Source organism: Salvelinus alpinus, chromosome 9 (genome assembly GCF_045679555.1).
Source record: "Salvelinus alpinus chromosome 9, SLU_Salpinus.1, whole genome shotgun sequence".
Classification (NCBI taxonomy): Eukaryota; Metazoa; Chordata; class Actinopteri; order Salmoniformes; family Salmonidae; genus Salvelinus; species Salvelinus alpinus.
In genome coordinates, this window is record NC_092094.1 from 37,241,615 (window position 1) to 37,268,955 (window position 27,341).

A 27,341-nucleotide genomic window follows, 5' to 3' on the forward strand; every position below is an offset into this window, starting at 1 on the left:
TGTTAATCCACCTATCGTGTCAGATTTTGAAAATATGCTTTACAGCGAAAGCAATCCAAGCGTTTGTGAGTTTATCAATCAGCTAGCCCCAAATTAGCTTGGTCAGAAAAGCAATTAAATTAATCGCTTACCTTTGATAATCTTCGGATGTTTGCACTCACGAGACTCCCAGTTACACAATAAATGTTATTTTTGTTCGATAAAGATTAGTTTTATAACCAAAAACCGCCATTTGGTTTGCGCGTTATGTTCAGAAAACCACAGACTCGTTCCTGTCCTGAAAGGCAGACGAAAATTCCAAAAGGTATCCGTAATGTTCGTAGAAACATGTCAAACGTTTTTTATAATCAATCCTCAGGTTGTTTTTAAGATACATAATCGATAATATTTCAACCGGACGGTAACCTATTCAATACTACAGAGAAAGAAAATGTCGCGCTACATCTCTCGCGCGCAGGAACTAATCAAAGGGACACCTGATGCGTTTTGAAAAATCTCGCTCATTTTTCAAAATAAAAGCTTGAAACTATATCTAAAGCCTGGTCACAGCCTGAGGAAGCCATTGGAAAAGGAATCTGGTTGATACCCCTTTAAATGGAGGAGGGGCAGGCAACGGAACAGGGATTTTTCCAAATAAAAGGCACTTCCGGGTTGGATTTCCTCAGGTTTTTGCCTGCAAAATCAGTTCTGTTATACTCACAGACAATATTTTGACAGTTTTGGAAACTTTAGAGTTTTCTATCCTAATCTGTCAATTATATGCATATTCTAATATCTGGACCTGAGAAATAGTCCGTTTACCTTGGGAACGTTATTTTTCAAAACATAAAAATTCTGCCCCCTATCTGAAAGAAGTTAAGTAGTTTTTTGGAGTATCTGTACTTTAATATTTTTGACAACTTGTAGTTTTATTTCACAACATTGCTCAAGAAAATAATGTACTTTTTACTCCATACATTTTCTCTGACACCTAAAAGTACTGTTTTGAATGCTTAGTAGGTCAGGAAAATGGTCCAATTCACGCACTTATCAAGATGTCATCCCTACTGCCTCTGATCTGGTGGACTCACTAAACACGAATGCTTTGTTTGTAAATTGTGCCTCTGGCTATCCGTAAATTTAAAAAAGAGATATATAATTCTGCCGTCTGGTTTGCTTAATATAAGAATTTCAAATGATTTATACTTCCATTTTAACTTTTGATACTTGCTCATTATTAATAGAAAAAATATCCATATAATTAACTTTGGTTAGTGGAGATGGAGACTGAAACAAAAACATAAGCTTACTTTGCTTCCTCTTTCAAAATAGCGTTTGGTGAATCATAGGTGACTCCGTCATTATTTTAGACATTTACTCAAGTAGTCTTTTACTGGGTGACTTTTACTTGAGTCATTTTCTATTAAGTTATCTTTACTTTTACGCACGTATGACAATTGGGTACTTTTCCCACCACTGCAAAGACACCATGGTCTCACTGTGCACACCATGGCATTTCATAGTGGATAATTGGGTAATATTTGGTTGAGCAATAACATTACAACCTACAGTATATTCACCCACTCAAAAAGACAGCCAAAGTTAGTTGAATTACTCATGTATTATCACTATGCTTTCAACCAACTGAAAGCACAACAACATTTCTAGGGATTTTTTTTCAGATTTTTGGTTTGGTGTCTATCATTGCGCTTTCAACCAAAAACACAGCAAAGTTCAAATTGGAATACAATGTCAGATATTACGTTTATTTATACAGCAGATTAATGTGATATCACTATGCTTCATCTAATAGCACAACCAAATGACCTGGGCCCAGTTTCCCGATAGCCCAGGATTTTAAAGGCTTACGAGGTTTTTAACAATGCATTGTTCCTGCAATTCCCAAAACACCATGCAGAGAGAACGCTCACTATGTGCGCCGTTGACGCATGCATGTATTGATACTAGGAGGATCAAAAAGAAAAACAGCGCTGCTCTTGGATCAGCTTTCTCCATTCAAATCTTACCTTAACATTAGTATTATTCCACAATACTGACAACTGATCAGCTTCTAGAGAGATATTATAACTATGGCTGCAAATATTGAGGCGCACATCATTGCGAACATGTTACACATCATTTAAATATATTGAGTCAAATTATAGACCGTAGTCAATATGATTTGAAATATATAGACATGTAGTCTATAGGCCTACCGTATTGAGCTTTTAATGTAGTCATCTCTGTTTTTATTTGAAGCATTATCCTCTGTAACAATTGCAAAAACATTGGCAACTTTAGTCTATTTGTAATCAACTTTGTTTTGAAGTTATTAGCGCTCACAGAGAGTCTGTTTACCAGAGATCTTCTGTTAGCTGTCCTACGAGTGGTCTGAGGCAACCCGTAAATAACAAGCGTTTTCAAGTGCAACTTTAACAATAGTTTTGGGAAACAGCTCAGAGATTTAATGATGCTCCTACAAAGGTTCCAACGATGAACTTAGCCTTAAGATGCTTTTGGGAAACCGGGCCCTGGATTGCAGTTTAATTAAATTAAAAGTACATGGTGCAAGTGATGATAAATGCCGTTCGAGATGCTGTATAGATTATTACAGAAATTGTGAAGACATACTATACATACAATTATCTGTAAGGTCCCTCAGTCAAGCAGTGAATTTCAAACACATATTCAACCACAAAAACCAGGGAGGTTTTCCAATGCCTCGCAAAGAAGCGCACCTATTGGTAGATGGGTAAAAAATAATAAAAGCAGACATTGAATATCCCTTTGAGCATGGTGAAGTTATACCATTCAATGTGAATTTAATAACTCAGTTGCAGAGAGGAAGGAAACCGCTCAGTGATTTCAACACTTTAAAACAGTGTACATTTGGTACAGAGTTGAATGGCTATGATAGGAGAGAACTGAGGCTGGATCAACAACATTTTAGTTACTCCACAATACTAACTTAAATGACAGAGTGAAAAGAAGGAAGCCTGTACAGAATACAAATATTATAAAACATGCATCCTGTTTGCAAAAAGGCACTAAAGTAAATATGCAAAAATTAAAGAAATACATTTTGGGACAAACACAACACATCACGGAGTACCACTCTTCATATTTTTAAGCATGGTAGTGGCTGAATCATGCTATGGCTAAGCTTGTCATCGACAAGGACTAGGGAGTTCTTTAGGGAAAAAAGAAACGGAATAGAGCTAAGCACAGGCAAAATCCTAGAGGAAAATCTGGTTTGCTTTCCAACAGACTCTGGGAGACAGGACAATAACCTAAAACGTAAGGCCAAATATACACTGGAGTTGCTTACCAGGACGACATTGAGTGGCCTAGTTACAGTTTGGACTTAAATCGTCTTGAAGATCTATGGCAAGACTTGAAAATAGCTGTCTGGCAATGATCAACAACCAACTTGACAGGGCTTGAAGGGTTTTGAAAAGAATCATGTGCAAATATTGTGCAATCCAGGTGTGCAAATCTCTTACCCAGAAGGACTCACAGCTGTGATCGCTGCCAAAGATGATTCTAACATGTATGATTTTGCAAACATTTCTAAAAACATGTTTTCACTTGGTCATTATGGGGTATTGTGTGTAGATGGGTGAGGATTTATTTTTATTGATTTTGAATTCAGGCTGTAACACAAGTCAAGGGGTATGAATGCTTTCTGAAGACACTGCACAATTACATAAGAAGAAATGTATAGTTACAGTAACCTCAATGTGGCCATGGATGTTATTCATACAAGCATTTTGCTACACCCGCAATAACATCTGCTAATCACGTGTATGTGGCCAATAAGATTTGATTTGATTTTAAGGCTGAAAGTTATATTAGTTTGTAAGATGGCCTTAACTTTAGGCTATTTATTGTATTATATTATATATTATAAGTTGTATTGAAAGAAATATGACAACACTACCACATATCAACATTTAAAGGAGATGAACGTAGCTACTGCTTGGATAGTTCCATCTGAGCCACTTGCTTAATCCCATTCTTACATTTTTATTTTTGGTTGAGTTAGAGACATGAATCCAACATATAATTTGTTAACTTGTCAAAGTTAATAGATTAGTTATTGTATTTCAAAAGTGATATTTAATTGTGTTTGGTTGTCAATGCAACCAAATATCAACATTTGAAGGAGATGGAACTATCCAAGCAGAAGATGGTGCATTCAAAAAGTATTCAGACCCCTACCCTTTTTCCACATTTTGTTACGTTACAGCCTTATTCTAAAATTGTTGAAATATTTTTTTTTTTACTTCTCAATCTACACACAATACCCCGTTATGACAAAACGAAAAAACGTTTTGTAGAAATTTTGCAAATATATTACAAATTTTAAAAAAGATACCTTATTTACATAAGTATTCAGACCCTTTGCTATGAGACTCGAAATTGAGCTCAGGTGCATCCTGTTTCCATTAATATTCCTTGATCTTTCTACAACTTGATTGGAGTCCACCTGTGGTAAATTCAATTGATTGGACATGATTTGGAAAGGCACACACACCTGTCTATATAAGGTCCCACCATTGACAGTGCATGTCAGAGCAAAAACCAAGCCATGAGCTTGAAGGAATTTTCCGTTGAGCTCCGAGAAAGGTTTGTGTTGAGGCACAGATCTGGGGAAGGGTACCAAAACATTTCTGCAGCATTGTAGGTCCCCAAAAACACAATGGCCCCCATCATTCTTAAATGGAAGAAGTTTGGAACCAACAGGACTCTTCCTTGAGCTGGCCACCCGGCCAAACTAAGCATTCTTGGGAGAAGGGCCTTGGACAGAGAAGTGACCAAGAACCCGATGCTCACTCTGACAGAGCTCCAGAGTTTCTCTGGAGTTGGGAGAACCTTCCAGAAGTACAAACGCAGCATTCCACCAATCATGCCTTTATGGTAGAGTGGCCAGACAGAAGCCACTCTTCAGTAAAAGGCACATGACAGCCCGCTTGGAGTTTGCCAAAAGGCACTCTCAGACCATGAGAAACAAGATTCTCTGGTCTGATGAAACCAAGATTGAACTCTTTGGCCTGAAAGCCAAGCATCACGTCTGGAGGAAACCTGGCACCATTCCTACGGTGAAGCATGGTGGCGGTGGCAGCATCATGCTGTAGGAATATTTTTCAGTGGCAGGGACTGGGAGACTAGTCAGGATCGAGGAAAAGATGAACGGCGCAAAGCACAGAGATCCTTGACGAAAACCTGCTCCAGAGCGCTCAGCACCTCTGACTGGGGTGAAGGTTCACCTTCCAACAGAACAACGACCCTAAGCACACAGCCAAGACAACGCAGGAGTGGCTTCGGGACAAGTCTCTGAATGTCCTTGAGTGGCCCTGCCAGAACCCGGACTTGAACCTGATCAAACATCTCTGGAGAGAACTGAAAATAGCTGGGCAGTGATGCTCCCCATCCAACCTGACAGAGCTTGAGAGGATCTGCAGAGAAGAATGGGAGAAACTCCCCAAATACAGGTGTGCCAAGCGTGTAGTGTCATACCCAAGAAGACTCGAGGCTGTAGTCGTTGCCAAAGGTGCTTCAACAAAGTACTGAGTAAAAGGTCTGAATACTTATGTGAAGTAAAAATAATTTTTTAAAATTTGTTATAAATTCGCAAAAGTGTTTTAACTTGTTTTGCTTTGACAATTATTGGGTATTGTGTGTAGATTGAGAAGAAGAAATATATATATTTTTATCCATTTGATCAAAATGTGTAAAAGTCAAGGGGTCTCAATACTTTCTGAAAGCACTGTACATCTGTGCCACTGACTTAGTCTGGCATTAATTCCAGTTTGTCTACAAAAATATAATTCATATGTTTGATTCACATCTCCATCTCAACCAAAAATCTAAGTTATGGAATAAGACTAAATCAAATCAAACTTTAAATATATTTTGGTTTGATGTAGTCATTCTTCAACTTACATTTTTGGTTGAGATGTGAATCCAATTTATTCTGTTTGAATTTTTAGACAAACTGGAATTAAATTAACTAGCGATTGAAACCCAAGCCTATTTTGTATATTTTTAGTTAAATTCTGGTTTGAATTAAAACAATTGCTGCTGATGACATTGCAAATGCTATGTAGACCTAAATGGCATGATTGATAGATAAAGTATGGTCACATTTAATTTGCTCTGTTAAACTTACCCTTTTGGAATGACTTTGATACCCTTTGGAATTACTTAGATAAAATCTATTTAAGTGGAGATCTCTCAACAATCATGATCACGATAGCATATTGGTAATAGTTAGTGACAAATAACCAAGCAGGGCTTAATTAAACCTTGGATGGGAGACCAACGGGTAGCTGCTGATAGATCAATTCTCCAGTAGGAGGTGCTGCCCAGCCTATATATTTTTTTTCTGATAAAGGATATAACGTTGCAAATCTGTTGTTTTATAGGTACAAATTCAACCGTTTTTATACAAGGTTTGTCTATGTTAAAATGTGGTTACCATAATGACATAATCCTGTGGTTGAAATTTCAACCTCAAAACAATTTATGTTGACTATTTTCATATCCAATGTATTTTTCACGTAGATTCCACATCGCAATACGTTGACAAATTACACTGAAACAATGTTGATTTAACCAGTTTGCACCCAGTGGGGTCCTCCTCTTATGTATGAGGCTCTAAACCAAATTAGTTGAAGAATTAAAATCTCATACATAGATCTTGTGTTTGTGTTGCGCTGCCAAAATGATTGATAAACAGAGCAACAGCTCCCAGTTCTAATGTAATAATGATATAAAAAAAGTGTCATCTGTGGTCTTACCAAATGTTCTGATTTGTTGTATCAATTTTGGCTATGTGACGCTTAATGGTTTGTGCTGTGTAGAGGCTGGGGACCTTTGGGCCTCTGCGCTGTGGGGAGATGTATGCTCTGGACCGCCTACTCAGGGAGACCCGCGTCCTCGAGCTTATCAGACACGTTGCCAAGGAGACCCCTGAAGGAGCCACTCAGGCAGATGAGGGTGAGTTCATTACTACTGAGAGGAGGACAATAAAACAGCATACTAGTTTACTCACTGACACAGCTAAGGATATAATGAATAAGGTTAACTACTCTAATTGTAGATTAAATTACTATCATCTCTAACTTGTTTTCTTTTCCTTCTGTCTCTCTCTTGGAGTAGTGGTTCCCCAGTTAGAACAGTGCCAAGGGGCAACATTGCTATGGCAGCAGTGTACAGACAATGGCAGTGTGTACAGCACCTCCACAGAGGCTTTCCTCACAACACTGGCCGCTGCTTACACCAACAGACTGCCCGAGAGAGGAGCCAGCCTGGCAGACACAGGTGTGATACTGTTGTTGTGTCTCGATCATGGATAATATCGCGTATATATACATTTCTCTGCACCTATCTGGTGTATATGACAATAAAACATATTTAAAAATATACAGTTGAAGTCGGAAGTTTACATACACCTTAGCCAAGTACATTTAAACTCAGTTTTTCGCAATTCCTGACATTTAATCCAAGTAAAATGTCACTGTTTTAGGTCAGTTAGGATCACCACTTTTATTTTAAGAATGTGAAATGTCAGAATAATAGTAGAGAGAATTATTTATTTTAGATTTTATTTCTTTAATCACATTCCCAGTGGGTCAGAAGTTTACAGACACTCAATTAGTATTTGGTAGCATTGCCTTTAAATTGTTTAACTTGGATTAAGAAAAATTGTAGCCTTCCACAAGCGTCCCTCAATAAGTTGGGTGAATTTTGGCCCATTCCTCCTGACAGAGCTGGTGTAACTGGGTCAGGTTTGTAGGCCTCCTTGCTCTCACACGCTTTTTAAGTTCTTTCCACAAATTTTCTATAGGATTGTGGTTGGGGCTTTGTGATGGCCACTCCAATACCTTGACTTTGTTGTCCTTAAGCCATTTTGCCACAACTTTGGAAGTATGTTTTGGGTCATTGTCCATTTGGAAGACCCATTTGAGACCAAGCTTTATCTTCCTGTCTTGAGATGTTGCTTCAATATATCCACATAATTTTCTTTCCTCATGATGCAATCTATTTTGTGAAGTACACCAGGCCTCCTGCAGCAAATCACCCCCACAACATGATGCTGCCACCCCCGTGCTTCACGGTTGGGATGGTGTTCTTCGGCTTGCAAGCCTCCACTTTTTCCTCCAAACATAACGATGGTCATTATGGCCAAACGGTTCTATTTTTGTTTCATCAGACCAGAGGACATTTCTCCAAAAAGTACGATCTTTGTCCCCATGTGCAGATGCAAACCGTAGTGTGGCTTTTTTATGCCGGTTTTGGAGCAGTGGCTTCTTCCTTGCTGAGCGGCCTTTCAGGTTATGTCGATATAGGACTTGTTTTACTGTGGATATAGATACTTTTGTACCTGTTTCCTCCAGCATCTTCACAAGGTCCTTGCTGTTGTTCTGGGATTGATTTGCACTTTTCGCACCAAAGTACGTTCATCTCTAGGAGACAGAACGCATCTCCTTCCTGAGCGGTATGATGGCTGCATGGTCCCATGGTGTTTATACTTGCGTGCTATTGTTTGTACAGATGAACGTGGTACCTTCAGTGGTTTGGAAATTTCTCCCAAGGATGAACCAGACTTTTTTCTGAGGTCTTGGCTGATTTCTTTTGATTTTCCCATGATGTCAAGCAAAGAGGCACTGAGTTTGAAGGTAGGCCTTGAAATACATCCACAGGTACACCTCCAATTGACTCAAATGATGTCAATTAGCCTATCAGAAGCTTCTAAAGCCATGACATCATTTTCTGGAATTTTCCAAGCTGTTTAAAGGCACAGTCAACTTAGTGTATGTAAACTTCTGACCCACTGGAATTGAGATACAGTGAAATAATCTGTCTGTAAACAATTGTTGGAAAAATTACTTGTGTCATGCACAAAGTAGATGTCTTAACTGACTTGCCAAAACTATAGTTTGTTAACAAGAAATTTGTGGAGTGGTTGAAAAAAGAGTTTTAATGACTCCAACCTAAGTGTATGTAAGCTTCTGACTTCAACTGTGTGTGTGTGTGTGTGTGTGTGTATATATATATATATATATATATATATATACTTACATAGTGGCCTGTTCATTAGATACACCACCCCTTCACTAAAATGTTTCTCTCCTACAGATAGTGAGTCACGTGGCCGTAACTTGCCATATAAAGCAGGCAGACAGGCATTGAACATTATAATGGGCAAAATGGTTGACCTAAGCGACTTTGAGCATGGTATGGTCATCATTGCATAGTCAGGATTTTGGCGTAAGCAACAGCAGTTCATGGTCCCATCCTGCCTGGTATCAACGGTACAGGCTGGTGGTGTAATGGTGTGGGGAATGTTTTTCTGGCACATGTTAGGTCCCTTGATACCATTTGGGCAACGTTTCCATGCCCTGAAGAATTCAGGCTGTTCTAGAGGCAAAGCTGGGTCTGACCCAGTACTAGATGGGTGTACCTAATAAACTGGCCACTGTGTATTTTAACATAGTGATACATGGTCTAAAACACTCTCCCTCAGGAGGAGTTTGTGATCTGCAATGCAATGCTCTTGGCTTTGATTCCAGTGGCGTATATGCTATCACAGACCCACACATTAGAGAAGAGCTGTTAAAGTGATATCCTGTCACGTCGGACCCCTGTCTCTCTGTGCTGTGTCTAGTGTTCTTGCGTCTAGTAGAGAGGATTCTGGAGAGGAGGCTGCCCAAGCGTGGGGGCGAGGCAGCCAGAGAGATGCTGACTCTCTTCCAGTTCTGGAGCTACCTGGAGGCAGAGGGAGTGAGCGAGCTGGACACACACATCACTGAACTGGCAGAGGAGGGTGAGTGTCTGGGAGACTGACTATGGTAGTGAATGGAGCTCCTTAATTGCTTGGAGTTGGTGTTAATTAATTTGTTAATGTGTCTTACCAGGTTACAGACAGCCACTTGGCTCTATGGTCAGTCATGATGAATGTACAGCATTTAAATGGATGATTGCTCTCATTGTTGTTCTTTCACCACACCCACTACAACATAATCTCATCCTATTGTCTTTTCCAATTTTCTTTTCCAAACCCCATCCTTATTCTCTCTCTCTCTGTTTCATTCTCCTCCCCCAACACACACCCTGTCCTGTCTCTTTCTCTGCTTCTCTATATACCCCCCCCCCCCCCCCCCAGTCTGGCTGGTTCAGAGCCTGCAGTCAGGAGACCAGGAGGTGCTGGTGAAGGCCCTGAAGAGGCCACCAGAGAGCAGCCTGAAGAGGGAGGGGATACATGCTGTCAGCCTGCTGCTCAGGGACCCGCGGGGGAAGGTGTCTGCCTCAGCTAGCTCCCTGCTCCGGAGCCTAGCCAACCAACCACGCCATCGAGAGAGGGTGAGACCAAGAGACACATTCATTTAAGGCAGGGGTATTCAACCGGTGGCACTGCAGGGGGTCTGCGGGAAAGTATAATTTTTTTAACAAATGGAAATTATGTTTTTATGAATATCACTAGCACCAACAGACTACACAAATTTCAAATGACATACCTAAAATAGAGAAGAGTATATCTGCTATATATTCTATATATATTTATATTCTAATGGTGTCAACTTTATTTCTCATCTCCTAATATTGTGTTGTCAATAATTAAGCAAATTACACTCACTGGAGTATCTGACATGGGCTTTAAAAAAGCTCCCGCGAATAGGCTACCAAGTGCCACTGGCTGCTGTTAAGCTTTCTTGACTTGGTCTTTAAGTTTTGCCAATACTTGGCTAACCTTTTGTTTAATCAGCTGCTCTTAGCGAAAATGTGTTTGGAGTTACATTTCTAGCTATGTTAGAGTGAACACTTCCTCTTCCAGTTGTTATGTAGGGAGGTCAAAATAATGAAAAACAATCTATTTATTTTAAAATGTTGATTACTTCTCCATGCCATTATCATTCAGCTGATAAGACAAGAATTGCTAACGTATGATTGGGGTCCCTGGATCGACAGTCTGCCTGGGAGGGGATCCCTGTGCAAGAATATTTTTAAAACCCTGATTTAAGGCCATACTCACTGTAGAACTTTTGAAATGCACCTCTTAAGTGTACTCTATGAAGATAACAGGATCACCAGTGTGGATTCACACTACATGATCAAAAGTATGTGGACACCTGCTTGTCGAACATCTCATTCCAAAATCATGGGCATTAATGTGGAGTTGGTCCCCCCCTTTGCTGCTATAACAGCGTCCACTCTTCTGAAAAGACTTTCCACTAGATGTTGGAACATTTCTGCGGGGACTTGCTTCCATTCAGCCACGAGCATTAGTGAGGTTGGTCGCTGATGTTGGGCGATTAGGCCTGGCTCGCATTCGGCGTTCCAATTCATCCCAATGATGTTCGAATGGGTTGCGGTCAGGGCTCTGTGCATGCCAGAAAAGTTATTCCACACCAATCCCGACAAACCATTTCTGTATGGACCTCGCTTTGTTCACGTGGGCATTGTCATGCTGAAACAGGAAAGGACCTTCCCCAAACTGTTGCTACAAAGTTGGAAGCACAGAATCGTCTAGAATGTAATTGTATACTGTAGTGTTAAGATTTCCCTTCACTGGAACTAAGGGGCCTGAACCATGAAAAACAGCCCCAGACCATTATTCCTCCTCCATCAAACTTTACAGTTGGCACTATGCATTGGGGCAGGTAGCCTTCTCCTGTGATCCTCAAAACCCAGATTCGTCCGTCGGACTGCCAGATGGTGAAGCATGATTCATCACTCCAGAGAATGCATTTCCACTGCTCCAGAGTCTAATTGTAGCGAGCTTTACACCACTCCAGCCAACGCTTGGTATCCCACATTGTGATCCTAGGCTTGCATGGCTGCTCGGCCATGGAAACCCATTTCATGAAGCTCCTGACTAACAGTTCTTGTGCTGACGTTGCTTCCAGAGGCAGTTTGGAACTCTGTAGTCAGTGTTGCAACCGAGGACAGATGATTTTTACACGCTACGCACTTCAGCACTCGGCAGTCTCGTTCTGTGAGCTTGTGTGGCCTCCCACTTTGTCGGTGAGCCGTTGTTCCTAGACGTTTCCACTTCACGATAACAGCACTTGCAGTTGACCAGGGCAGGTCTAGCTTGTTGGACAGGTGGAGTCCTATTACGGTGCCACGTTGAAAGACATTGAGCTTTTCAGTAAGGCCATTCTACTGCCAATGTTTGTCTATGGAGATTGCATGTATGTGTGCTTGATTTTATACACCTGCCAGCAACGGGTGTGGCTGAAATTGCCGAATCCACTAATTTGAAGGGTTCTCCACATACTTTTGTGTATATATAGTGTTTGTGAAAATTATAGTGTATTTTACCCCAGGCCCTGGTAAGCTGTCTGGAGCTTCTGGAGAATGAAAGCATGGAGGCGAGAGTGTGTGGCTGTAAAGCACTTGCATGTCTGAAGGTCAGTCTTACCACTTAGTCACACCTCTTCAATAATCTCTATCTTCAATCTGTTTTTTTACTGTGCGTATCCTAGTGTCTGGAGTCAGTCTGTTTTTTATGTTCTGCAGGCCAAAGAGAGCATTGACCAGCTGGTCTATCTCTGTCGATCGGACAAGGAGGACGTGAGGGATGCTGCCAAACAAGCTTTGTTGGTGCTTGGTTAGTAGAAGGATAAGAAGTATACGTTTGATAGGGGACTGAGTGAGATCAAGGGATACAGGGGCACAGAGTGGGGTTCCTGTGGGTGGGAAAGAGTGTATGAGGGAATAATGGGAGTGTGTATGTGTGTTCCATCCAGGTGAGGAGGGGAAGTTGGCCCACAGACACGTTGAGACATCTCTGCAGGAAGGAGTGCCACGTCTCTTCTCCCCTGGCAGCATGGCCAGCACCGCCTTCTAACGCCACCACAAAGGAATACTGATACTGTCATGCTAATGTCAACACACTATTACAAAGCCATTATCATGCCACACACACACATCAAAATATACACTGTAAAAGAGGGTGCAATACACCGATGCAAAAAGGTTGCTGACTGTCACATGCTATCACTAACAATGGGATGACATCTACAGCTTGACATAAAGTCAGTGAACTAAACTCAAATATTACCCAACCTGTGTGTAAGTAAGTGAAAACTACTCATGAACTGTGGATTTGTAGACACGATGAAGTGGGGTGGAAAGTATTTTACTGCCTTACAGTACATTTTGGCCTGGTGGCGTTGCCTTCTGAATCATGTAAGCACAGCTAGGAGGATGAATGGATAGGACACAACAATCATTGTGTCAGATCATTGCATGGATAGGACAAAGTGGGAAAGTAACATGTTGACTTTTCAGGGGAAATCCACTTTTGATCTGCTATATTTGTAATGAAGCTGGTTTTTGATGGTCTGTGTGGAGAATGTCAGTGTGTGGAAGGAGTAGTGAAGTAAGTCATGTGGATTGAAGGGATTTGGTTGTTCCTCAGGAGATGATGGTGGTGCAGTTCCACATTCTAGGACCACAGTCTGAAGTCTGGAAAAACAGTTATTACAGTGCCATCATTCCATACTATCATTCTATGCTTTATGTAAATATATTACACTGGAAGTGTACATGTTATATAATTGTGTTGTAATTCACTTGCTATTGTTGAAACAATCTACTGTAGGTAAATTCATTGTGCACTTCCTGAGACTTGTGCCACTGGCGATATAACTGAAGATTATTTCAGCTGTATGAGTGGTTAAGAACTTTATCATTATTATGGAAAACTTAAAACTGTGGTGGACTTTGCCTTTTTGGAGCAGAAAACTTCTCACTGAAACAGACAACCAAACTGCTTGTACTGGGTGGAATCAGGGTAGGATGAGAACCTGCATTCATTCTATATTATTTACTTTGTAGAGTCATCAGTTATTTAGAGGAGGCTGATGTAAGGAGTTATAGGAGGACAGGCTCATTGGAATGGCATAAATGGAACCGAGTCAAACGTTGTTTCCATGTGTGTGATACCGTTCCAGTTATAACAGCCATCACAATGAACCCGTCCCCCTATAGCTCCTCCCACCAGCCTCCTCTGGTTTTATTGTATAGGAGTTAATAACAATGGACAACTTAAAAAGCTTCTTCAGTGTATAAGTGCCTCAAGTTATGAGACATGAGATGAAATACTTTAATGAAGAGATGCAGTGCTAATACAAACAATGCAGCAAAGTATATTTTCCTTATGACTCAAATTGTGCAGCAAAATAAGTGATATTCTTTAGATTTCTTTTTTCTATAAAAGTATATTGACTGGCAAATAAGTATCTTGCCTGGCATCAAATGTAAACAAGTTAATAAAATTGTGTTCAAAAATTGTTTCCTTTCATGAGAGGATGTGATAATGTATAATTTCCCTATGTTTATTAAGATAAACAGGGGGGGACATAAAGAATAGTTTTTTTCAGTTTGGACAATCTGGAAAATCTTGATGAATTTTAGTACAACTACACAAGAGGCACACAGATTCAAAGAGGGTCTATTATAGGTCTGTTGAATAAATATATAATACAGCATGTGCCTAGGGCTGATACATGACCGTATTACCACCACACTGGTGGTGACTGACCATATTACCACCACACTGGTGGTGCCTGACCGTATTACCACCACACTGGTGGTGACTGACCGTATTAACACCACACTGGTGGTGACTGACCGTATTACCACCACACTGGTGGTGACTGACCGTATTAACACCACACTGGTGGTGACTGACCGTATTACCACCACACTGGTGGTGCCTGACCGTATTACCACCACACTGGTGGTGACTGACCGTATTACCACCACACTGGTGGTGACTGACCGTATTACCACCACACTGGTGGTGACTGACCGTATCACCACCACACTGGTGGTGCCTGACTGTATTACCACCACACTGGCGGTCACGAGTCATAAAGGCAGTCAAAATCCACGTGACCGTTTAGTCACGGTAATTAGGCTTCTCCAAGCTCTGATGCTGCTGATGGTCATTAGTAGCCTCTCAGACTTGCTAACTGCCCGGTACTCAGCACTCTATTGTCCCTCTAATTACTCTGACATCAACACAAATGTAATCAAACACTTCATGAGAGCCAATGAGCTCATGTTGCACAACATTTCTATAGGCTATGCAATTGCATAAGAAAACAGAGTGATGGCCTCTATTAAAAAGAGGATCCCATCAGCTTTATATAGGCTAGGCCTACCACAGGAGGTTGGTGTCACCTTAATTGGGGAGGACAGGCTCGTGGAATGGTATCAAACACATCGTTTCAATGTGTTTGATGCCATTCCATTTGCTCAGTTCCAGCCATTATTATGAGCCGTCCACCCCTCAGCAGCCTCCACTTACATTTTTTTATTTATTTAATCTTTATTTAACTAGGCAAGTCAGTTAAGAACAAATTCTTATTTACAATGACAGCCTACACCGGCCAAACCCAGACGACGCTGGGCCAATTGTGCGCCACCCTATGGGACTCCCAATCACAGCCGGTTGTGATACTGCCTGGAATCAAACCAGGATGTCTGTAGTAATGCCTCAAGCACTGAGATGCAGTGCCTTAGACCGCTGCGCCACTCGGGATCCTACTATAATTATTTCTCAACTCTCCTAATTTTAAGCACATTGCTTCGCTTTACAACATTGCTTCGCTTTATAGCCTACCTGGCTGGCATGAAAATAAACCAAGGGAAAAGCGTCCTCCATTTGCTATTTAAGTGCATAAATTACATGTATTTTTCCCCCTTGCCCCTGTTTCGAGACAGGTGCATCATAATAGTCCATTCTAAATGAAAACAAATTTCACACATATTATTTAGTATACAGTGCAGTCGGAAAGTATTCGGACCCTTTGACTTTTTCCACATTTTGTTACGTAAGTCTTATTCTAAAATTGATTAAATAAAAAGGTCCTCATCAATCTACACACGACGTGTGTAGTGTGACAAAGTGAAAAAAATTATCAAATGTATTAAAAAATAAAAATAATTTATTTACATAAGTATTCAGACCCTTTGCTATGAGACTCGAAATTGAGCTCAGGTGCATCCTGTTTCCATTGACCATCCTTAAGATGTTCGACAACTTGATTGGAGTCCACCTGTGGTAAATTCAATTGATTGGACATCGTTTGGATAAGCACACACCTGTCCATATAAGGTCCCACAGTTGACAGTGCATGTCAGAGCAAAAACCAAGCCATGAGGGTCCCAAAAAAGAATCTGCAGCATTGAAGGACCCCAAGAACACAGTGGCCTCCATCATTCTTAAATGGAAGAAGTTTGGAACCACCAAGACTTTTCCTAGAGCTGGCCGCCTGGCCAAATTGAGCAATCGAGGGAGAAGGGTCTTGATCAAGGAGGTGACCAAGAACCCGATGGTCACTCTGAAAGAGCTCCAGAGTTCCTCAGTGGAGATGGGAGAACCTTCCACAAGGACAACCATCTCTGCAGCACTCCACCAATCTGAATGACAAACCTGAATGCCATGTGTCACGTCTGGTGGAAACCTGCAACAATACCTACGGTGAAGCATGGTGGTGGCAGCATCATGCTGTGGGCAGGGACTGGGAGACTAGTCAGGATCAAGAGAAAGAAAAATGGAGGAAAGTACAGAGAGATCCATGATGAAAACCTGCTCCATAGCGCTCAGGACCTCAGACTGGGGAGAAGGTTCACTTTCTAACAGGACAAGCAAACAAACAACCAAGACCATGCAGGAGTGGCTTCAGGCAGTGGTGTAAAGTACTTAAGTAAAAAATACTTTAAAGTACCACTGTTATGGAAATTCTTATATAGAACACTCAAAGTCAATATTAAGAATTTCCATAACAATTTGGCATCAACGAACAGGATCAGTGATTCCACCTGTGGAGCATCCCAGTGAAGGTCTGTGAGGGAGATACCGGTGCTGCTTTCGGAAATTCTCGTCTCTCCAAAGAGGACATGGATCTGCCCAGACCAGACCTTTACTGAGAGCTGCCCGGGGAAAGATACCTGATCCGTGAACCTCTGCGGACAAGTCTTCTGAATTTCAGTAAGTCAATTTTAAATGAATCTCTATTTAATGTTTTTATTTTAATTTTAAATGCATGATAAAAATAAAATAATTCAAGCGAGTAACACATAAAAAGGTACCCATAGTCTTATAGAGAGAAGACTGTTCACTAGTTTTATGAGAAAGCGAGGGTGTATCGGTACCATGGAAAGCCCAGCTGACAGCTGTCTGTAGGCATTTAGAAGAAATGTCTCTGTGGTCTGCAGCCACTAAAAAATAACACAAGGTATTTTTGAGTACGTGGTGTTATTTATGTGCATAGCAAGTAATGACAGAGAGAATCGTTGACATGCACGTGGTAATGAGGAGATTGCCGAGCGTATTTGGGAATTGTACTAAGTGGATGTCAATTGTGGGATTGAGCTATGTTGTATGAGAGAGAGCTGTCAGGGGACCAGCTCATGTGTGAGAGAGGTGAATGGATGCCCCAACCAGTTCTGTGAGCTGAGTTTTTCGATCTGTAATGTTGTCGAGGGTCTTTCCAACACCGCCAATGGTTCTACAGTACAGGATAGCATGTCTCAGTAATCAGAAGGCTAGCATGTCTCAGAGGATAACAAGTCTTGTTAGTAACGAGGATAACATGTCTCGTTAATGTCGAGGATAATATATCTCGTTAGTAACGAGTCAGAAGATTACATACACTAAGTTGACTGTGCCTTTAAACAGCTAGCAAAACGAGTCCTATATTGACATAACCTGAAAGGCCGCTTAGCAAGGAAGAAGCCACTGCTCCAAAACCGCCATAAAAAAGCCAGACTATGGTTTGCAACTGCACACGGGGACAAAGATCGTACTTTTTGGAGAAATGTCCTCTGGTCTGATGAAACAAAAATATAACTGTTTGGCCGTAATGGCCATCGTTATGTTTGGAGGAAAAAGGGGTAGGCTTGCAAGCCGAAGAGCACCATCCCAACCGTGAAGCACGGGAGTGGCAGCATCATGTTGTGGGGTGCTTTGCTGCAGGAGGGCCTGGTGCACTTCACAAAATAGATGGCATCATGAGGAAACAAAATCATGTGGATATATTGAAGCAATATCTCAAGACATCAGTCAGGAAGTTCAAGCTTGGGTCTTCCAAATGGACAATGACCCCAAGCATACTTCCAAAGTTGTGGCAAAATGGCTTAACGACAACAAAGTCAAGGTATTGGAGTGGCCATCACAAAGCCCTGACCTCAATCCTGCAGAAAATTTGTGGGCAGAACTTAAAAAGTGTTTGCGAGAAAGGAGGCCGACAAACCTGACTCAGTTACACCAGCTCTGTCAGGAGGAATGGGCCAAAATTCACCCAACTTATTGTGGGAAGCTGGTGGAAGGCTCCCCAAAACGTTTGACCCATTTTAAAGGCAATGCTACAAAATACTAATTGAGTGTATGTCAACTTCTGAACCACTGGGAATGTGATGAAAGAAATTAAAGCTGAAATAAATCCTTCTCTTTATTATTATTCTGACATTTCACATTCTTAAAATAAAGTGGTGATCCTAAAACTGAATTTTTACTAGGATTAAATGTCAAGAATTGTGAAACTGAGTTTAAATGTATTTGGCTAAGGCGTATGTAAACTTCCGACTTCAACTATAGCTCTGTTAACATATAAACTCAGCAAAAAAAGCAACATCCCTTTTTCAGGACTCTGTCTTTCAAAGATAATTCGTAAAAATCCAAGTAACTTCACTGATCTTCATTGTAAAGGGTTTAAACACTGTTTCCCATGCTTGTTCAAAGAACCATAAACAATTAATGAACATGCACCTGTGGAACGGTTGTTAAGACACCAACAGCTTACAGACGGTAGGCAATTAAGGTTACAGTTATGAAAACTTAGGACGCTGAAGAGGCCTTTCTACTGACTCTGAAAAACACCAAAAGAAAGATGAACAGGGTCCCTGCTCATCTGCGTGAATGTGCCTTAGGCATGCTGCAAGGAGTCATGAGGACTGCATATGTGGCCAGGGCAATAAATTGCAATGTCTGTACTGTGAGACGCCTAAGACGGCGCTACAGGGAGACAGGACGGACAGCTGATCATCCTCGCAGTGGCAGACCACATGTAACAGCACCTGCACAGGATCGGTACATCCGAATATCACACCTGCGGGACAGGTACAGGATGGCAACAACAACTGTCCGAGTTACACCAGGAACCCACAATCCCTCCATCAGTGCTCAAGACTGTCCGCAATAGGCTGAGCGAGGCTGGACTGAGGGCTTGTAGGCCTGTTGTAAGGCAGGTCGTCACCAGACATCACCGGAATCAACGTCGCCTATGGACGCAGACCCACCGTCGCTGGACCAGACAGGACTGGCAAAAAGTGCTCTTCACTGACGAGTCGCGGTTTTGTCTCACCAGGGGTGATGGTCGGATTTGCGTTTATCGTCGAAGGAATGAGCGTTACACCGAGGCCTGTACTCTGGAGCAGGATCGACCCTTCACCCTTTGGAGGTGAAGGGTCCGTCATGGTATGGGGTGGTGAGTCACAGCATCATCCGACTGAGCTTGTTGTCATTGCAGGCAATCTCAACGCTGTGCGTTACAGGGAAGACATCCTCTTCCCTCATGTGGTACCCTTCCTGCAGGCTCATCCTGACATGACCCTCCAGCATGACAGTGCCACGAGCCATACTGCTCGTTCTGTGCGTGATTTCCTGCAAGACAGGAATGTCAGTGTTCTGTCATGGCCAGCGAAGAGCCCGGATCTCAATCCTATTGAGCAAGTCTGGAACCTGTTGGATTCCCCCCAGCTGGAGGCCACACCAGATCCTGACTGTTACTTTGGATTTTGACCCCCCCCCCCCCCCCCCCCCCTTTGTTCAGGGACACATTATTCCATTTATGTTAGTCACATGTCTGTGGAACTTGTTCAGTTTATGTCAGTTGTTGAATCTTGTTATGGAATAATGGCATTCCATCGAACTGAGGAGGGACGTGTACTGTAGGGTTTGTGGTGACCAGCTATGAGAACTGTTCAGAATAATGAGAGGGATCTGAAGGCTTTGTTTAAAGACTACCGACCTCCTGGAATGAGAAGAGATATGAGATCTCTGGCTGGCATCACTCACACTCCGGCACCTGCCTCTAGGTTCTTTGGGGTGTTTTTTTCCTGGGTATGTAGTTGCATGTGCGTTAGATCAAATTCGAGACATATCTAGACACAGAAAATTGGCAATGCTACTCGAAATCACTCTTCTATTTTGACTGATCTTGCCAAATACATTGCCAATGTTGCTAAGAATAATTCTCCAAAACCAGGTTGGACGCTTGCAACTTGGTTTGAATCCCTGTTTGGAAATTGGGGATCCCAAATTGCCCAGTGGGCTGCAGTGTGTTTATTTTTTTATTTTTATTTTTTTTGCTTAATTGTGTTTTTTTTGTTTTTTTGTACAATGTATTTATTGGCATTTATTTTTCTTATTTTTTTACAATTTAACAATCATCAAAATATGACACAGATAATGCCCCGTTATTCCTTCCATCTACAGAAAACACCATGCTTCATGGGGGCACGTCGTGCAAAACCCTTCCCTCCCCAACACAGGAACACCCCCCTCCCTCCCCTCTACCGGTATTAGCTTCACTTATTATCAACAAAAAAAGAAACAGAATGACCTTCACATTCCATGCTAGAAAATAAATGATTCAACACAAAAACAAATAATAATAATACATTAATGAATGAAAGTAGTAATGAGGCAGCTAAGGTGACGTTTCTAGAAACTGCTGAAAGTCCCCCCAGACATCAGTAAATTCAAAGGGTTTATTACGTCAATTGTATCTTATTTTTTCAGATGGAATATAGGAAGATAGTTCCTTTAGTCACATCTGCTTGCTTGGCGGAGTGTCACTCTTCCATATAATAGCTGTGCATTTATTGGCTGCATTGACTGCCAATTTAATGAATCTGGTTTTGCTACAAATATTAACTGGTAGAACAGAATCATCTCCAAGAATTATAAGGGAAGAATCTAGTGGTACCGTCATATTAGTGACCTGTGATAAGATCTGAATAATGTCTTTCCAATAATTGCTTAGTTCAGGGCAGGACAAAAACATATGCATAAGTGTGCCCACTCCTGTTTTACACCTTGGGCAAAATGTTGAATATTTAGAATTGATCTTATACAGTCTCTCTAGTGTAAAGTAGACCCAATATTGAATTGCATCAACTTGTGCCTTGTGTTAAATGAAAGACGCTGAGCATCTAAAAAGAGCTTTCCCCATTTCTCAACCTCAAAAATGAGACCACGGTCATCATGCCACTTCATGCAAGCTTTCAGAGGTTCATCATTCCTCAACAGAGCTTGAAGACCAGAGTACATGTAGGAAATGACACCTTTTACCCCTTTCCTTTCCAGCCACAGTTTATTAGTTTTAGGTTTACTCATGGGCTGAAACCTACCTCCCTCTGAGTGGCAATGTAAGACCTAACCTGTAGGTACTTGAAGAAATTCGTTTGAGGTAACTGAAAATGAGATGCCAGTTGTTGAAAGGATAGTAGTTCACCTTCTCTATAGAGATTACCAAATGTTTTAATTTCTTTGTTGAACCAAGAAAATGTAACACCATCTCTCAGGGCTTTGGGTAAGATGGGGTTATTATAGAAAGGTGTTTGTTCATATATACATCTAAGCCCTTCTGTTTGTTTACAGACTTTAATCCATATATTTAAAGTGTTTTTAATGAAAGGGTTGTTTATGAGATTTAGCAAAGCTTTAGGTGGGCTAATATAATATATACAGTGGGGAGAACAAGTATTTGATACACTGCCGATTTTGCAGGTTTTCCTACTTACAAAGCATGTAGAGGTCTGTAATTTTTATCATAGGTACACTTCAACTGTGAGAGACGGAATCTAAAACAAAAATCCAGAAAATCACATTGTATGATTTTTAAGTAATTAATTTGCATTTTATTGCATGACATAAGTATTTGATCACCTACCAACCAGTAAGAATTCCGGCTCTCACAGACCTGTTAGTTTTTCTTTAAGAAGCCCTCCTGTTCTCCACTCATTACCTGTATTAACTTCACCTGTTTGAACTCGTTACCTGTATAAAAGACACCTGTCCACACACTCAATCAAACAGACTCCAACCTCTCCACAATGGCCAAGACCAGAGAGCTGTGTAAGGACATCAGGGATAAAATTGTAGACCTGCACAAGGCTGGGATGGGCTACAGGACAATAGGCAAGCAGCTTGGTGAGAAGGCAACAACTGTTGGCGCAATTATTAGAAAATGGTAGAAGTTCAAGATGACGGTCAATCACCCTCGGTCTGGGGCTCCATGCAAGATCTCACCTCGTGGGGCATCAATGATCATGAGGAAGGTGAGGTATCAGCCCAGAAATACACTGCAGGACCTGGTCAATGACCTGAAGAGAGCTGGGACCACAGTCTCAAAGAAAACCATTAGTAACACACTACGCCGTCACGGATTAAAATCCTGCAGCGCACGCAAGGTCCCCCTGCTCAAGCCAGCGCATGTCCAGGCCTGTCTGAAGTTTGCCAATGACCATCTGGATGATCCAGAGGAGGAATGGGAGAAGGTCATGTGGTCTGATGAGACAAAAATAGAGCTTTTTGGTCTAAACTCCACTCGCCGTGTTTGGAGGAAGAAGAAGGATGAGGACAACCAAGAACACCATCCCAACCGTGAAGCATGGAGGTGGAAACATCATTCTTTGGGGATGCTTTTCTGCAAAGGGGACAGGGCGACTTCACCGTATTGAGGGGAGGATGGATGGGGCCATGTATCGCGAGATCTTGGCCAACAACCTCCTTCCCTCAGTAAGAGCATTGAAGATGGGTCGTGGCTGGGTCTTCCAGCATGACAACAACCCGAAACACACAGCCAGGGCAACTAAGGAGTGGCTCCGTAAGAAGCATCTCAAGGTCCTGGAGTGGCCTAGCCAGTCTCCAGACCTGAACCCAATAGAAAATCTTTGGAGGGAGCTGCAAGTCCGTATTGCCCAGCGACAGCCCCGAAACCTGAAGGATCTGGAGAAGGTCTGTATGGAGGAGTGGGCCAAAATCCCTGCTGCAGTGTGTGCAAACCTGGTCAAGAACTACAGGAAACGTATGATCTCTGTAATTGCAAACAAAGGTTTCTGTACCAAATATTAAGGTCTGCTTTTCTGATGTATCAAATACTTATGTCATGCAATAAAATGCTAATTAATTACTTAAAAATCATACAATGTGATTTTCTGGATTTTTGTTTTAGATTCCGTCTCTCACAGTTGAAGTGTACCTATGATAAAAATTACAGACCTCCACCTGCTTTGTAAGTAGGAAAACCTGCAAAATCGGCAGTGTATCAAATACTTGTTCTCCCCACTGTAGATGCCAATGTAGCAGGGGTCAGACACTCCTCCTCTATCTGTCTCCAAGAGGGTGAACTTGTTGTTGTATCTTGCCATACCCACATAGCCTTTAACTGAGATGCTCAGTAATACAACTGAAAGTCAGGTAGAGTAAGTCCTCCTTCTGAGTATGGTTTGCATAAAGTTGTGAGTTTCACTCTGGGGGGTTTCCCTTTCCACAGAAATTAAGAAACTTTCCTATTAAGTTGTTTGAAAAAAACTTTGGGAATAGGAAAAGGTACAAGAATTTTTGTAATATATTTATCTTTACACAATTGACCCGCCCAATATTGACCCGCACCAACCTTTTTGAGAAGTGGAGTATAGTTCAGTTGATATGTCTTAATCATTTCAGAGGGAATTTGCAATCCAAGATATGTCATTTTCTGTGGTTTCCAAAAAAGCGTCTGGTCTAAGATTGGGTTCTGCATAGCTGCCCTGTTAAAAGGCATACTTATACTCTTCGATAGGTTATTTTATATCCTGAAAAGGTCCCATATTCTATCAGGATGCCAACTAATGCTCGGAGTGAAATTTATGGTTTAGTGAGGTAAAGTAAAATGTCATCGGCATATAGCGAGAGCAGATGTTCATGCCCACCTATACGAACACCATGGATGGATGGATGGATGAGATCTAAAAGCTTCTGCCGGTGGCTCTATAGCCAAAGAAAAAAAGGAGAGGACTAGCGGGACAACCCTGTCTTGTGCCACGTCATAAAGAGAACTGTGAGGAAATGTTTCCATTAGTCAGGATCTGAGCTACCAGACATTTGTACAGTAATCTAGTCAGACCAACATACTTAGGTCCAATATTCATCCTCTGTTGTCACGACTTCCACCGAAGGTGGCTCCTCTCCCTGTTCGGGCGGTGCTCGGCGGTTGTCGTCGCCGGCCTACTAGCTGCCACCGATCCATTTTTCCTTTTCGTTTGTGTCTGTCTGTATTGTCTACACCTGTGTCCTATTAGTTGATTTCGGGGGGTTTATTTACCTCCGCTGCCTGCTAGTCTTTGTGCAGGATTGTTTGCTGTGGTATCTTTGTTAGGGGTGCGTGTCTGCACCACAGGATTTTCTTTTCACGGCAGTTTGTACCGTTTGGTATGTGTTTAGGAGTAGCGGTTTCTCCTCCGTGTGTGACGTTTATTTCCCTGTGGGTGGCAACCTCGTTTGAGCGTATTCTCCCCCATGTTGTTGCTGAGTTGGGACGCCTTAAATAAACGATTGTGACACTGGGACTTCCTTGTTCTCCTGCTCCTGATTCCTGCACCTCCCTCCTTTTAAGGAGGCTCGTAAAACTTCAAACAGGTAGTTCCATTCTATGCGGTCAAAAGCTTTTTCCCCATCTAATGAAGCCGCCACTACAGATTCTTGGTCATTCTCTACATAATGCATAATATTAAATAATCTTCTGATATTATCAGGAGATGAGCGGTTTCTTACAAAGCCTGTTTGGTCCATATCAACCAAGTCCGGAAGAACCTTATCCAGTCTAAGAGCTATGAGTTTCGCAAGAATCATATATGAAGTGTTCAATAGAGATATTGGTCTATACGACCCACAAAGCAGAGGATCTTTGCCAGGTTTTAACAAACTGTGATCACCGCCTGTTCAAGTGTGTCTGGGAGCTTTTCTGTCTCTATGGCATAATTAAACATACTGCAAAGAGGCTCAATTAGTTTGGGTAAAAAGGATTGATAGAATTCAATAGGGAATCTGTCTAACCCTGGTGATTTTCCCCCAGCAGTGTTGAAAAGGGATTCCCTAATTTCCTCTGATATCTCTTTCTCCAAGTGCTCTCTATCCTCGTCAGTTAAAGTTTGTACATTGAGTTTGTTCAAAAACTCATGCATTGTGGCAGGGGCATCCCCTTCAGACTTGTACAATGTTTCATAAAACTCCCTGAAGACTAGATTAATTTCCTCAGGACTGTGAACAGCTGTGTTATTGGGTAGCTTAATAGAGCTAATAACTCTACTAGCATCCTCTTGTCTTATCTGCCAAGCAAGCAACTTTGCTGCTTTATCTCCATGTTCGTAGTAGTTTTGTTCCGCTTCATGGGTCGTCAGGGTGTTATATTCCAATCGATTTGAGTCAAATCTTTGTAGAGTTGAGTCGTCAAATGTTACACTATGTTCATTTTCCAGGTCTCTGATTTCATTGTCCAACAAATTTACTTGAGCCTTATACATCTTACGAGCACCTGAACTAAAATATATGATTTGCCCCCTCAGATATGCATGGAGAGCTTTCCAAAAATTAGGGGGAGGCAGAGTTGTTATTGGTGCTAAAAAATATGTCATCTATATGAGTGTTCAGAAATGTTACAAATGTGGGATTATTTAGTAAGTATGTGCCAAACCTCCATCTTCTTGAGGGTGGCTGTGCTCTACTGACTGGTACTGAAGCCAACAGGGCTGAATGATCTGATATACATCTTGGTAAGTACTTACAGCCAGTAGTTAAGCTTCCCTTGGCTGCAGGAATAAGAAGGGGAGTAAATGGACAGGGGAGTAAAATGAGTATTCTTTAACCTTTTAGTTGTGAAATCTCCATAAGCCTACAAGTCCAAAGTGTTTCATTTCTGCTTTTAACATTTTAGCTGCCTGTGTGAGGCTGATACTATTAGAGGAAGATCTATCACTGGAAGGGTCCAGTACCAAGTTAAAATCCCCTGCCATTATTATCTCTGATGATGGGCACCTTAATTGTGTTATTAACATGCTGTTCGGCGATATGTGCCTCTCTGGCTGTTAAGATTTCAGACGTTATTATGTTTTCTTCTCCTACAGAGGATGGTGAAACTAATGAGCTGCCAACTCTGGATGAGCTCCCATTTCCCCCTGTAGATGCAGACGATGAGTAATGTTTTTTTATTTCATCTTTTTAACTAGGTAAGTCCGTTAAGAACAGATTCTTATTTACAATGACGGCCTACCAAAAGGCCTCCTGCTGGGACGGGGATTAAAAAGTGTTACGTTCCCCAGTTTCTGTGTTGTGTTTTGTATTTGAGTGTGTGTGTTTCAGGAGATAGCTTCCTGAGTTATCCCCAACCAGCTGATTGGTCGACTCAATGGCTAATTGATGATTGGCGAGCTGACCCCGCCCCCTCGTCAAGAAGCAGCTGACTCTAATTACTATTGCCACCTGAAGCTATAAAAGCCAGTGTTCGGTGGTAGATTAGGGAGAGAAAGAGAAATTATTAGAGAGAGAGGATAGGCAGGGAGAGATCATTGAAGGCTGAGGAATGCAGAGGGTTTGATTGAAAGAGATATTTGCTGAGAGAGGAGGCTGATGGCTTTGGAGTAATTTACTGTGTTAGTTGTTGCTGGGAGTAGTTGGTATATTCTGTGAGTTTGTTGCTCAGTCAGACAGAGCCTCATAGATGTCCTGTGTTTCTGAGTGTTTGTGAAATTGTTAATAATTATTCTGTTTCATTTGTTCCCAGGGGGGAAGGAGAAGGCACTTTGGGAGTGCTTAGGCAAGAGGCCCGCAGGCATACATATACCCGTAGTATATTCAATGTCTAGGCACACTAGGTAAGACCTGGGCGGACCACCCCCTGTATTTTGGTTAGGGCACCAGGTGGTGCTAAGTTAGGTAAGTTAAGTGGGTAGGCAGGTTAGATAGGAGAGGGGGAGCTTTGATATTTACTTTCTTTGCTTTGGTTCCGTCCAGACCCTTTTCCCCATATTACCGTGTAAGGAAATAAATCCTAGTAAACGGTAAATTCTGCTTTTGTGTCATCCTTACTTGCACCTACAGCCCATACCTTTTCCACTTCACGGGGAGTTGAGTTGCAGCAGGGTGTTGCGTTCCCTCTTCAAAGAGGCGTGCGTAACCAAAATAAATAAAAATCTAGGACAAAACACACATCGCGACAACACTACATAAAGAGAGACTTAAGACAACAGGTTTTCTTTTAAGTTGAGGGTGAGGTCACCTAAACCCTCGAGCTGGT

At 41.7% G+C, this 27,341-nt stretch overlaps 1 protein-coding gene across 3 annotated transcripts in view; it reads left to right on the plus strand.

The window, feature by feature from the left end:
• The window catches only part of LOC139584750 (rho family-interacting cell polarization regulator 1-like), an 88,418-nt gene extending 74,135 nt beyond the window's left edge, over window positions 1-14,283 (plus strand). For all 3 annotated transcript variants that reach the window (XM_071416933.1, XM_071416932.1, XM_071416931.1), the window contains exons 16-22: window positions 6,846-6,981; window positions 7,144-7,305; window positions 9,653-9,811; window positions 10,151-10,347; window positions 12,315-12,398; window positions 12,508-12,598; window positions 12,738-14,283. In XM_071416933.1, coding sequence (XP_071273034.1) covers window positions 6,846-6,981; window positions 7,144-7,305; window positions 9,653-9,811; window positions 10,151-10,347; window positions 12,315-12,398; window positions 12,508-12,598; window positions 12,738-12,838 — 930 coding nt within the window. In that variant the 3' untranslated portion in view covers window positions 12,839-14,283. The remainder of the gene's footprint in view (window positions 1-6,845; window positions 6,982-7,143; window positions 7,306-9,652; window positions 9,812-10,150; window positions 10,348-12,314; window positions 12,399-12,507; window positions 12,599-12,737) is intronic.
• Window positions 14,284-27,341: the final 13,058 nt, after the last annotated feature.